The sequence below is a fragment of the Sus scrofa genome, chromosome 7 (assembly GCF_054392235.1).
Source record: "Sus scrofa isolate SSC_HxYL_T2T_F1_AM1 chromosome 7, Sscrofa_HxYL_maternal_Yorkshire_Landrace_v2.0, whole genome shotgun sequence".
Classification (NCBI taxonomy): domain Eukaryota; kingdom Metazoa; phylum Chordata; class Mammalia; order Artiodactyla; family Suidae; genus Sus; species Sus scrofa.
Genome location: NC_139389.1, coordinates 91,990,848 through 92,004,483, shown reverse-complemented (window position 1 = coordinate 92,004,483; position 13,636 = coordinate 91,990,848). Strand labels below are relative to the sequence as shown.

The 13,636-nt window shown below is 43.1% G+C and overlaps 1 protein-coding gene across 10 annotated transcripts in view; it reads left to right on the top strand.

The window, feature by feature from the left end:
- Window positions 1-13,636, top strand: part of RYR3 (ryanodine receptor 3) — a 568,796-nt gene that overhangs the window by 259,357 nt on the left and 295,803 nt on the right. For all 10 annotated transcript variants that reach the window (XR_014810912.1, XR_014810914.1, XR_014810913.1 and 7 more), the window contains exons 10-11: window positions 116-272; window positions 10,937-11,110. Coding sequence is in view for 6 of the 10 variants with exons in the window: in XM_084969350.1 (XP_084825476.1) it covers window positions 116-272; window positions 10,937-11,110 (331 nt within the window). In the remaining 4 variants the exon portion in view is untranslated. The remainder of the gene's footprint in view (window positions 1-115; window positions 273-10,936; window positions 11,111-13,636) is intronic.

Sequence of the window (13,636 nt, the reverse complement as noted above, 5' to 3'; positions counted from 1 at the left end):
AGGATGAACCCCAGAAGGGTTCTAAGTCAGAGTGTGTATTAAAAAAGCACAGGATAAATATTGAAAAAGATTTATTTTATGTAAATACAATTTCTTGTCTGTTTCATCTATCTAGCTGGAGTGGCAGTAACATCAGATGGGGCCAGGCTTTCCGACTTCGGCATCTTACTACAGGCCACTACTTGGCCTTGACAGAGGACCAAGGCCTTATACTGCAGGACAGGGGAAAATCAGACACCAAGTCCACAGCCTTCTCCTTTCGGGCATCAAAGGTAAGGTGTGATGACGTGGACTTGGACCTTGTTCTAAAAGTGAGAACTGAAACCTCCAGGTAGAACTATGACTGAAAAGAAACTAGGCTTGAACAAAGTGGAATTCAAAATGCTTTCTTCTTTTATCTTTTGAATTGAGTTCATAGAGGAATGTGCATCATGGTTGAAGCTTGAAGTCTTAAGAGAGAAAGGAGTTAAAGGAGAGTGGAAAGCCCTAGAAAACAAACAAACAAAAATGCACCGTGTTGCTCAGAGGTTATTGGGAAATATTGCTGTTTAATACAGTCCAAGTTGTTTTTAATACTTTTAAGTCATATGCATCACTTCCATAAAGCAAGGGTAACAGGGAAACAAGAGTTTCAGTGCTGTATTGGTTTAAATTAAGGAAGTGATTTCTTTCAGAAAGATGCAGAGAAGATGTCATTCTGGACATGACATTGTCCTGCAATTATTCATATTATACAAAATTATTAGTACCTTCCTCCTCCTTTTCCTAGGTCATCTCTCCTCTCCAGATCTCTTAGCTCTGGTCTGTCCATCCCAGCCTTAGTCAAGAGTGAATTCTGGACAAATCCCATATGATATCACTTATAGTGGAATCTAAAACATGGCACAAATGAGCGTATCTATGAAACTCGGGGACAGAGAGAACAGACCTGTGGTTACAAAGAGAGATGGACTGGGAGTTTGGGGTTTGTAGATGCAAATTATTATTTTTTTTAATTTATTTTTTGTCTTTTTGCTATTTCTTTAGGCTGCTCCTGCAGCATATGGAGGTTCCCAGGCTAGGGGTTGAATCGGAGCTGGAGCCACCGGCCTACACCAGAGCCACAGCAATGTGGGATCCGAGCCGTGTCTGCGACCTACACCACAGCTCATGGCAACGCTGGATCGTTAACCCACTGAGCAAGGGCAGGGATCGAACCCGCAACCTCATGGTTCCTAGTCGGATTCATTAACCACTGCACCACAACGGGAACTCCTGTAGATGCAAATTATTACATTTAGAATGGTTAAGCAATGAGACCATACTGTATAGCACAGGGAACTATATCTAGTCTCTTGGGGTAGAACATGATGGAAGATAAAATAAGAAAGGGATATGTGTGTGTGTGTGTGTGTGTGTGTGTGTGTATGTGATTTAGTCACTTTGCTGTATAGCAGAAATTGGCATAACACTGTACATCAACTATAATTTTAAAAAAATAAAACTTTTTTATTATTATTAAAGTGCAGTTGATTTACAATGTTTCATCAGGTTCTGTTGTACAGCAGAGTGAGCCAATCATACACATTTCCCTGTGCTGTACAGTAACTTTAAAAATTTTAAAAAGAGTGAATTCTGTAGTAGCTAGATTAACCCCAAATGTGTAGTTTTGCCATTTGATATGTAGAAAGACAAACTTTTTTTTAAACCTCCATCTTTAATGGTCAGCCAGGCTTTGACTGCCCAACTCAGAGCTGGATCTGGCTGGACGGTCAGAACTGCATGCTGAACTAACTTCTGATGGACAGCTTTGTGCTCTGTCATTTTATGATTGTTTTGGAAGGATCACCCAAGCATGAGCAGGGCTCTTGCACAATGGATGCAAAGCTATCAGGGAGGACAGCTCAATGTCTCTGCTGGGAGCTTCATCTCTAGTTTCAGTCTTCTTTGCTGTTTTCCAGAAATAGATCTTGATTTGCGTTCTCAACACAGTTTCAGTTAAGGGTTATTGATGATTCTGTTCATGTAGGACTCAGTGTGAAGCTGACAGCTGAATTCCTATGGGGCATCTCTGCCAGTCTTTCAGCACCATCTTCCTTGAAGCAGGGGGTCAGACTCTGTCTTCCCTGGATCCTGTTATGGTCCTAAAGTCTTTTTAGGTGGAGAATCTCTTTGGCATATGGGTTTTTTTTTCCTCTCAGCCACCCTATATCAGAGTTAGGCTTTCCTACAGCCATAGTTCAAATATTAAGAAATGAGAGCTTCCTGCCTAAAATTCCCTTTAAGCATTACCTTCCATCTGCTCCTCTTCCAATGGCGTGTTGACTCCTTGGTTCATTCTAGTTTTCAGAGCATATCTCTTCTATGTTACCCTCACTTTTGGTTTTTAAGAGTCCCATCACTAGAAGGATTTAAAATTCAACTTTATGTCCGTGTAATAAAATATTTTGTCTTTCAGGAAGTGAGTTAGGGCATTGTCACTTGGGAAAAGGATCAGAAAAACAAAGCAACAGAGAAATCCCAGGAGCAAAGACGGGCAAGATCCCATTTTTCCCTAAAAGACAACCTGGACATGGGGTGTCGGGGGGCAGGAGCAGGTGTGGGAGGTCAGGGAGGAGGTGGAAAACGAGAAGTGACTCCTCGTGGCAGATGACCAAGTAAATGCCTAAGAATTCCAGCTCGGCTTGTCTCCTGCTTGAGCATTCTACCCTGGTCTCAGTCCTGGGACAAAACCCTGATACTGAGGCTTTTACTATTGCAGAAAGGGGCCTCTCTTGTGACAGCAGATGAGTCATGTGACCTTGCAGGCAGCTGGCAGGATCCAGTCCCCAGGGGACTCTTCCATTCCATTCCTTTCTTGGCTCAGCCTTGTGGAGCGTGGCTCAGCGCTGTGCCGAGGTCTCTGCGGGAAGCCAGAAGTGCTCAGAGCGCTGCAGAGCGTCCTCATCCTTCCTCTTGGTACCACTTCTGGCCTGTGAGCACGTTTGACCCTCAAAAGGCTCCCCAAGTCCCTTGGTCCAGTTCCCATGCACAGGGAGGCCAGCAGCTGATGGCTGAAAACCCTTGTAGTCCCAGGGGGGTGCCAGCATAGCAGAGCTGGACGAAAAGTCACCCATGAATCACACTGCCCTGTGCTCTTGGTAAGGTGGCTACATTTCATTGGTGTCACTATATCAGAGATTTAAATAACTCTCAGCGCAGGTATATTCAACTCAGCTACCTTCATTTTAACTTGAAAGGAACTGAAATTAAAATGACCTAGTCTCTGTGGTAGGCCAAAATAAGGCTGTGTTCCCCAAGAGATGGGAGCTTCTTTGGGACATTGTGTGGGCGGGGCATTGGGCATCATAGCTGAAGCTCCCTCCATGAGAAGGAAGATGTGCGGGGAACCCACAGCTCTGCCACCCACAACCTGAAAAGCTCTTGGGGAAGATCTCTGGAGATGCCTTCATTACTCTGGACCTCAGATTCCTCCTTAGGAATTGTATTTTTACCTTGCTTGGTGCAGGCTCTCTTCCTTAAATGCACCCTCTAGCGTGCTTGCCCTCACTGGGGGAATAGTGATGTTCCCCAGCAGAGAGATTTGTGGCTCTGTTTTTCAACAGCAGAAAGGTGCTGTGTGGTCTTGCCAGCACCCATCTGTACCAGGTGTTAGGTGACAGAGCAAACGGCAGACAGCAGTCTGAAATAGCATGTCTGGATCTGGATGGTGGCACAGGGGTTGGGGGCACTCGGGGGAAGGCCGAGAGGGGAAGATAGTGTGTCTTTTGTGCCCCCAGTGAATGGGGTTGAGTGGGAGTATCCATCTGATCCTCTCTAGGCTGGAGATTCTGGGAAATGAGAGAAGCGACTCCCAGAAGGAGCATGGTTTAGGCTCCTGCGCTCTGAGAGGACATTGTGTTACCTGAGCTGTGAGTCACTGGCAATGATGGGCTTCCCACCCCATGTTTGCTGCCAGGTTGCATTAGCCCATGACAGCTATGACAAGATCGGGGGCCCTGGGACAGCAGCAGGTGTGTGTTCACATCCTTGGCAAGCTTCCCTTACAAGGAAGATGGCAGGTGCCCCTGTAGATTTTGTACCCACAGGACAGGACAGGATGTGACTGAGCCTTACTGGGAGGGAGTCAAGGCTGAGCAGTGGCTGCAGTCACTGGCTTGGCCTGGCCCAGGTGGAATCAGACTGCAGTCTCTGAGCAAGCTAAGTGAATGAGCAGGATGGGATCTTGGCCAAAGCCTGTGTCCCTCTCCTTCAGCAGGTGATGCAAATCAAACCAGAAGCCTGGGAGGTACAGAGGGCTCTGATATACAGCATCATACTTGCTCCTTTAACTTGGAAGGGGTGGGGTATGTATAGAGCATGACTTTCAAGTCTCCTGGATCTGGCCACAATTCCCATCTCCCTTCTGTGAAACCTTGAACACAATTCTTAACCTAGTTGCAGCTCGTTTGAAGTCTGTTGGAAACGATTCTTTAAGAGCTGACCCCTGCCTGCCCTTCCATGGTATCTATCACCATCAGCTCACAGTTGCCTTGGGCTCGAGCATACTAAGTGTGTATGGTCTTTGAATACGCTATCTTTTCTCACTGCTAAGCCTGTATCCAGAATGCCTGTTAACCCTCCACACATTAATATCAGCAAACTCCTCTTCTTCTCACTGGAAGGAGGCCCTTCCCCTGTCCCCCAGCAGGGCCTGCTCATGATTCCATGACAGCCATCACTCAGTCAGCCAGAAGCCCCCTAAGACAAAGGGCACATACCACCCCCGCCCCCGTTTCCTGCATCCCAGCACCCAGCACAGTATGGGGTACCAAGTTTAAGTTTGAAAATTGCTTGCCGAACGGCTACATAAACATGGTCATACACCAATATAGAGTGAAAATCCATTCCCTTATAATCTCTATCATCTTCATAGAGGAATTTTATCATCACTGTGTAATCATTTTCGTGCATAACATAATCCCTGTAAACATTCAAGGAAGGAGAGCCATTACTTTGAACATCGAAGTCAAATTTCTGTGAACTTGTTTTCACATCATTTTCCCATGGTCTTGACATTGCAAGGCCATTCCCCAAGGATTGTCGGGTGATGTGATTGAATATTTACTCTGGCACGGCAGTACCGTCTATTTAGATGTCATGTCTCTGCTTCGGTTTTTAACAGTTCCTTTCAGGGATGGGTGAACTAATAATGTTAAAGCAAGCCTTATCACATGAAGCCATTTATTTTATAGCTATTTTTAATGACTCTGCCATAAGTCTTGAATGATTGAGGTGGAATCTCAAATCTGGCTTTTACGTAAAGGCAGAGAGCTATCACTATTCTCAGCGGAAGTGTTTCCTTAATGTCTAAAAATGTTCCATTCGATTCAGTCAACATTTAGCAAATATCTGCTATAGGCTAAGATCTGTGTTCTTGGCCAAACGTGACTTCCCTTTAAAAATTGCTGTTCCCTCTGCTCTGCGTGGAAAGCATCCCTATAGACCACCTCCTCTTGGGCCCATTTTTTTCTTTTTGGCTGGCAGAATTTCCCGGGCCAGGGCTTGAACACATGCCATGAACCCGAGCCACAGTGACCCAAGCTAAGTAAGCTGTTTTAAGTCAAATGCTAAGTTAAACGGAGTTCAATAGGTTGTCTAGTTTCTTTTGGCTGTTCTTTGCTTTTTATTGTAGGACTCGTAAGAACATCTTATTGTTTCTTTTGACTCCTAGAAGAAGATACAGTACTGTCCAAACTCCTCTTTTCCTACAGAAAGTCTATGAATGGTGTGAGTGTGAGAAACGTGCATCTATAGGATAAAGTGAGAGTCCTCGCTGCTCGAGTCCCTTTCTGGGCTTCACCACTCTCCTTGAGACACTAGGCATCCCCCTCTTACCTAGGATGCCATCCCCTTTCATATCTCTCTTCTTCCCTCTTTCTCCTAGCCAAGCTCACATCAGGTGTCAATTTGGGGTTATTTTGTTTTTGTTTTTGTTTGCTTTTTAGGACTTCACCTGCAGCATATGGAAGTTCCCAGGCTAGGGGTCAAATTGGAGCTGCAGCTTCAGGCCTACACCACAGCCACAGCAGCATGGGATCTGAGCCACATCTGTGTCCTATGCCACAGCTTGTCCCAGGTCCTTAGCTCACTGAGCCACAGTGGAAACTCCCTCAAGTGTCAGTTTATATAAAATTGTCCCTAACTCCCTATAGAATAAGTGGTTTCTCTTACAAATTCCAGTTGTATTTTGAATATAAACCATGTCACCGTGTTGTCATTCATGGTTTGTATATATGATGCCTAAAGTTTCTCTGAACCCAGAGTGATTTTTTTTCAGAGCCACTGGTCCCACAAAATAATACATATTTTCAGCTGCTTCTTTATAATAGCATCCAAACAGCTAAAACATTAGCACAGTCAAAACTTAACTGTGCTGATGGTAGCCATTCAAAAAATTATGTTCAGGGAGTTCCCATCATGGCACAGCAGAAACAAATCCGACTAGGAACCATGAGGTTGAGGGTTTGATCCCTGGCCTCACTCAGTGAGTTAAGGATCTGGCGTTGTTGTGAGATGTGGCGTAGGTTGCAGATGCAGCTTGGATCCTGCGTTGCTGTGGCTGTGGTGTAGGCCAGCAGCTACAGCTCTGATTTGACCCCTGGCCTGGGGACCTCCATGTGCCACGGGTGCAGCCCTAAAAAGCAAAAAAAAAAAAAATCAAATGACAAACGGGCTTTGGAATTACACTTGTTTTGGGATTCTATTCCATTGCTTACTAGCTACAGGGCTTTGAGCAAATAACTCAAACTCTGCAAGCCACGTTTTTATCACCTATAAAGTAGGAGAAATTAAAACAGCAGGGCCATTGGAAGATTTAGAGAAAATGTTTTTAAAGTGTCATGTATAATACACATCACTTCGTAGGGCCTTGGTTAATTCACAAGATGGTGTTGTCACTGTAAAGTCATTGGCAAAATGCTTCTCTCAAAGTAAGCACTAGCTGAGGGAGTTCGCACTGTGGCTCAGCAGTAACGAATTTAACTAGTATCCTTGAGGACGCAGGTTTGATCCCTGACCTTGCTCACTTGGTTAAGGATCTGGTGTTGCCATGAGCTGTGGTGTAGGTCACAGATGCAGCTCAGATCCCATGTTGCTGTGGCTGTAGGGTAGGCCAGCAGCTGCAACTCTGATTCAGCCCCTAGTCTGGGAACTTGCATATGCCACAGGTGCAGCCCTAAAAAAGCAAAAAAAAAAAAAAAAGGCAGCACAAACCAAACACTAGTTCCAGTTCTCTTTCTTGTCCTTTTAGAAATTTTAAATCAATCTGGAGAGCAGCAACTTACCATCTGAACTAAATACATATTTATGTGACAATTATGATGGCATGAAAACTATTTCCTTTAAACGCTCAGCAGAGACAGGGGCTAATGGTTGTTACTACCCTTCCACTCATTATCAGGCCAAGCAACCTGTTCCTTCTTAGAATTGTGTAACATAGGAAAGGTTGACGCTGATAAACAGATTGATGCCCACAGACCAATAAAGCAAATCCAGATGATTTGCAACCCAGGCAGAGCTTCGTGTGAACTGTAAAGACAAGCAAATCTCAGTCTGGCCCCTGTAGAGTTTTCAGCCTGGCAGAGGACAGGATGTGTGCCAGCAAAGGATCCCTATCACAGAAGATGGTAAAGAGCCTTAAGCGAGGGGAAGGAACATTCCATGAGATCAGAGGAAATGCACAGATAGATCTGGGAAAGGCTTGATGGATGAGAGGGAAGATGCAGAGATGAAGTAGGGGGCATTTCAAATAGGAAGTGTAAGGTCAGGGAAGGCCCTAAAGGGGGAAACATTTGATATGACAAAGAAACAGTACAGATTGGTTCAAGTATGTGTTGCATACAAACTTAAGAAATGAGAGCTGTATTCCACAGAAGCTGGGGAATTATTGCAAAGAAGTGATTGAAAGATCCCTGTTGTATAGGAAGGGTCTATTTCCAGCAATAGAGTAAATACAGCTGGGGACATATTGAGTGAACACAGAAGGGGGAGCATTCCTGCTTAAATAAGAAGGACATCATGCATCAGCAATAGCCAGATCCTGCTTCTCCCGCCTACGACACTCAGTTCCTGAATGCTTTGTCATTGTTCAGGTTTGGATTAGGCTGGCTCTAGTATTAGTTTGTATGTTTTAGTTTTTGCTATTGTTGCTCCTGTTTTTCTTTTAAATTAGAAGCAGCCCCTGCAGTGCCAACTTTGGGCGTTGAGGCTCTTTTGTAAAAGCAGAGACACAGAGACACCCCATTCTATAAACAGTAATGATCTATTTATTTCAGAGACTCTAGGAAAATAAATCCTGGTATTTATTCTCTTTAGCCAAGTCCTATGTAAATCAATGAAAAGTTATAAAATAAGTGAAATGATGACAGTCACTGATCATTTCGGAAGGAGTGCTGTTTTAACGATGAGCTCTTGGTAATTAGCATAGCCAATTCATATTTAACAGTTATAGTGTGCATTCTTTTTTATTTTTCTGCAGTGCTTATGGTTAGAGGACAGGCTGGAGTTGAAAACTTTGGCATATTTTAAGTCCATTTACTGACTTGAATGTCTACAGAACTATGGATATTTTTGAACTAAAAATCAAGTAGCCATTGTTTTGTAAAGTAAACACATCCTTGACCACTTGCCTATGAAGAAATCATAAAATATCAAATCTATTTTTCCCATTGAATTTTGTTATAAAATTGGAAATATGTTCTTTTGTAAATGTTTCCTTTTGAGAAATAAGTCGTACTTAACAATCCAACTAATGTTTCCACATACATTTAAAATAAGAATTTTCTAGCAATGTATTCAAATTGCTCAAAATGATCCTGTAAATGTGTGCAAAATAACTAATTTTGCTTTTATGGGGGTTGGAAGGAAATAGAGCTGAAAGGGAAAAAAAAGTATTTGAAAGAAAAAATTACTTAGCTCTGTATATACGTGTGCATGTGTATTTATTCCTTCAATATGTTTGTTATGTAATTGATAAGTGCTGGATTCTCTGTACTGGGATTCCAATTTTTTTTTTTAGGGCTGCACCCCCAACGTGTGGAAGTTCCCAGGCTATGGGTTGAATCAGAGCTTCAGCTGCTGACCCACCGCAACACCAGATCTGAGCTGCATCTGCAGCCTACACTGCAGCTCATGGCAACCCTGGCTCCTTAACCCACTGTGCGAGGCCAGGGATCAAACCTGCATCTTCATGGATACGAGTTGTATTCATTACCACTGAGCCACAACGGGAACTCCAGGAATCCAAAATTAATTGTCACTTGGCTGATACCTTTCATTCTCTTATAGCTTGGCAAAAGGGAAGTGTCCTATAAACAAGCACATTTACATTATGATGTGCTAAGTACTCAGTAGAGGGATGAGACTGTGCTGAGGAAAAACAGCAGGAGAGACTAATTCTGCCTTCACAAAGAAGGTGGCATCTGATCAGGGTATTGAAGGGTGAGTAGGAGTCTGTGGCTATGGGAAGGGCACAGTTCCTGGAGTTTGACTTCCTGGTTTAAATCTTGGCTCTTTCACTACTTCTTGAGGGACCTTGGACCAATTACTTACTTCTTGGTACCTTCACTTTGTCCTCTGTAGAACTGGCATAATATTTGTAGCTACATCAGAGGCTATTATGAAGAATTAGTGTATGTATGGCACTTAGAACACTGTGTTGCAAATCAGAAGAGCTTGATGCATGTGCTATAGTTCCATCATTAAGAATGAAGAGGAGTTCCTCTGGTGGCACAACAGGATCAGTGGCATCTCTGGAGCTCTGGGACACAGGCCTAATCTCTGGCCCTGCACAGTGGGTTAAAGGGATCCAGTGTCACTGCAGCATAGGTCACAGATGTGGCTCCGATCTGATCCATGGCCTAGGAACTCCATAGGTTGCAGGGTGGCCCAAAAAAGAAAAAAATGAAGAAGAGTCCTTTTGTGGTGTAGTGGGTTAAGGATACACCGGCTTGGGTCACTGCTGTTGTATGGGTTTGATCCCTGGTCCTGAAACTTCCACATGCCATGGGCATGGCCAAAAAGAAAGAATAAAACTAAAGTTGGCACGAGCAAAAGGAACAGCATGCATTAAAAAATTCAAAATGCTGCTAGCTAATGGTTTTTACAAATGAGCAATTTAATGCCAGATGTAGAGAAGAAATGGAAATAGGGTGGAACCATTCAGAAGCCCTGATTGATGAGGAGGGGGACAGAGTTTACCATGTCCCACGGGTCTCCTTCCTGACTCACTGTGTGACAGCATCGAAGGTTGTCACCAAGTAGACACCTAGTGCACAGCAACTCCTTTTTCCGTACTAGACAATACGTTTTGTGAAATAGCAATTGAAGAATGAAATCCATTGACCGCACTACACAACTGAGAAGGTCATGAGAGACATATACACCAATTACTGTGTTAAACTTAAGGCACAGTAGCTCCCTACCTGCTCCAAGAGTCTGTTTTCTCTTCTGATTTCCATTTTAAAAATATTTATATGATTATAACAGATACATTTAAAACCCTGAGTCTGGGCATTTATATAAGACAACCATTAAAATCATACAAGATACAACTTGCTGAAAATAAGTTATCTGGCTAGTAATGGGTTAATTATTATCTAAGTTGGGATGAGGAAAGTTGAAAATATAATTGAGAATTATATAAAATCAGGACCAAAGAGGGACCCTACAGGCCGCCTCCTTTTCCCATGGATTTAAATAATCACTGAGGTAGGTGAAACTTAAAATCTATTGATTTTACAATTAGCAACAGATCAGAAAAGCAAGCCTTCCTGAAATCCTGGCTCAGACAGACACATCACCATTATTCTGGTAATCGGTTCCCTGGCTGAGAAATTCTGCATAGGTGACTTGTTTTATACATTTCATTTCTATTTAATCAGGCATGCCTACATTTGTTTCACTTTCTGTGAAATAGGAAATCAAGGAGAAATTGGATTCCAGCCACAAGCGCGATATAGAAGGCATGGGAGTCCCAGAAATCAAGTATGGAGACTCCATCTGCTTTGTCCAGCACGTAGCCAGTGGTCTGTGGGTGACCTACAAAGCACAAGATGCCAAGACATCCCGCCTTGGACCTCTGAAAAGAAAGGTGAGGGGCAGAAGGCCTGCCCAGGATTGTTTTACAGTGAGCTGGAAGCAGCTAGGCAAGATAATGAGAACTGGGTGGACATAGTATATTTTTACTTCTTACTATTCTGAAGAATGTGATAGATTTTTATGACCCAGTGTGGTTACTTTGTTCAATGGTTAAAAAAAAAAAAAAAAAGTTAAATAGATGGCAGATCTGTGAGGAGGGGATAGAGTATGTTCCTTGTGCTCTAAAATCTGAGCCAAATTACTTTTGGTGTGCTGTTTGGGGATTATCCACATCATCGCTCCTTTCATTTAAGTGGATAATTGAGTTACTGTGCAATTTTCATAATACAGAGACTAAATAGAATCTCTACAGAGAAAAGGCAGATTGCAGAATAACAAGCACAAAGGAACCAAGGTGCTGAAAGATGAGATACCATGGAAGAATGCTGTTTCCACAGAATGTATCTAGATCTGAGTGGTCCATCACAGCCTGCTACGGTGGGAAACTGGCTTGGATATGTACAGCATCTTTTTTTCCAGAAAGTCAGTTGCTATCATAGGAATGGGTTGGTTATTAAGTTATCTAAGTCAGGATGAGGAAAGTAGAAAATATAATGGAGAATGATATAAAATAGGAACCAAAGAGAGACCCTACAAAACCACCTCCTTTTCCCGCGGATTTAAATAATCACTTGATAGGAACCAGGAAATAGATGCCCAAGGTATGATGCTTTTTTAAATTTATTTATTTTTGAAAATCCTTAAAAAACATGGATATAAGTAGTCATGGAGTCATATAATAAGGCTCTAGGAAGCATTGTATACTGTATTTTTTTGTATTTGTCAGCCTAATGTGGAGGTGATGAAAAGTTTCCCAGAGTGCTGGTTATTGTAAGAAAAGGGGTTGGGAAGAAACCATAAGGCTTTTTGTGTAAAGTAAACCATACCAGGAAAATATCCAGAAAGGGGAAATAAAATTATGAAGAGGAGATAGAAAATTGAATTAAAAAGAGGGCACAAAGACAAGCTCATATGAGCCCAGCCCTTCCTCTGCCAACAATTATAAAGGCTGGATTAAACACAGAAACAAACCATTTGAAGGTTTCAGCAAGCAAGGCACCCAGGACACAAGCTCTAAAGATCTCCAGTAGAATGTAAGTGCACCAAGTTGAGTTCCCTTTGTCATCATTTTCCCCTCAGCATCTTTGCTGAGCTACAGCACAAGGAATAGGGTCTTCTGTGAATTTTACTGGACTGGAGAGACATAGTATTTTTCAGGTCAGCCAAGGTTTCTAGGACTTGAGGGGCCACATTCCCAAGTGGAGGAAACTATAGAAACATGAACCTGAAATTCTGTATGCACTTTCCCCCTAGGATCTTAAGCTGACTGCGGTTAGGGTATGAAGCTAAGATGGCAAACAGAAAGTTCCATGGTGGAGAAGAGCAAAGCAGACATGTGGACAGAATGACACGCTTAGGGAGTCATAGGTGGAGGTTCCAGGTCTCCAAGCTGGACTGGCTCTTGAAAGTACAGTAGGTTTTCAACTGAATCCCAGAAAAGGCTCTCTCCCAGGAGTAGGGGCTGTCTCCTGGAAGTGAGAGCAAATTGCAAGTAGATGCCAAAAACCTATCATCTACCCCAACAGCCTATCAGAATAAAATTAAATCCTCTAAAGAGTATGTTAATATCATCTAGAGTCACCGCAATTTTTCCTACCTACTAAGATAAGGATGACATTTAAAGAGAGTGAAATTTGTGGATCGTGGCTGTAGCTCTGGGTGGGCGCAGACATGCTCAAAGGATCCTGTCCACTAGGAGAGATCCCAGTTTACAGTGCTGATTTATCGTGCCTGTCCCTGCCTTTTTCTTCTAGGACAAGAGTCTGTAGAGCCATTTCATTGCTGGAATGTGCATGTGATTTGGGAGGATGCTTTAAGAACTCTCTCTCCATGTGGTGCCATAATGCTCAGCCCTTGACAGAGCTGCCCAGCTCCATTTCGTGAGGAACAAGTTCAGTTTCCCCTCTAAAAGCACAAAGGATGTCCACTCTGTGTTTAAGCCTTTTATTGAAAAAAGCATTTAGAAAAACCAGTGGGAAATAGACACAGTGAAAAACCTGACAAATGGTTCCTCACCTTAAAGGAAGTGCTCTCTTTCCATTCCCATTTGGGCTTTTTCTCTCTGCCCTTGGGCTATGGGATTCCTCCAAGAGAAAAAAAGAACCTGAGGAACTAGACGGTAGGGATCAACAGGACACATAGTAACAACATTCCAACAACTGCATTTCCTCCATTTCTCTTCACTTTCTTATTTGGCTGGCGGGTTTGAAAGTGTTATCTGAGCAAGCAAAATCTGAGGACGTTGGTCTCCAGGGACCCAAACGCTGGGACTGAGGCCAGAGTAAACCTAGTGAGATGTATTGCTGAATCTAAATGCAGCATGGGTAAGCAGTTGCCGGGATGTTCGGAGAAAGTAACAGTTTGAAAGAGTTGGTGAATCCAGTAGTCAGAGCATCCTTTGCTAAGGCTCAGGCTGCGT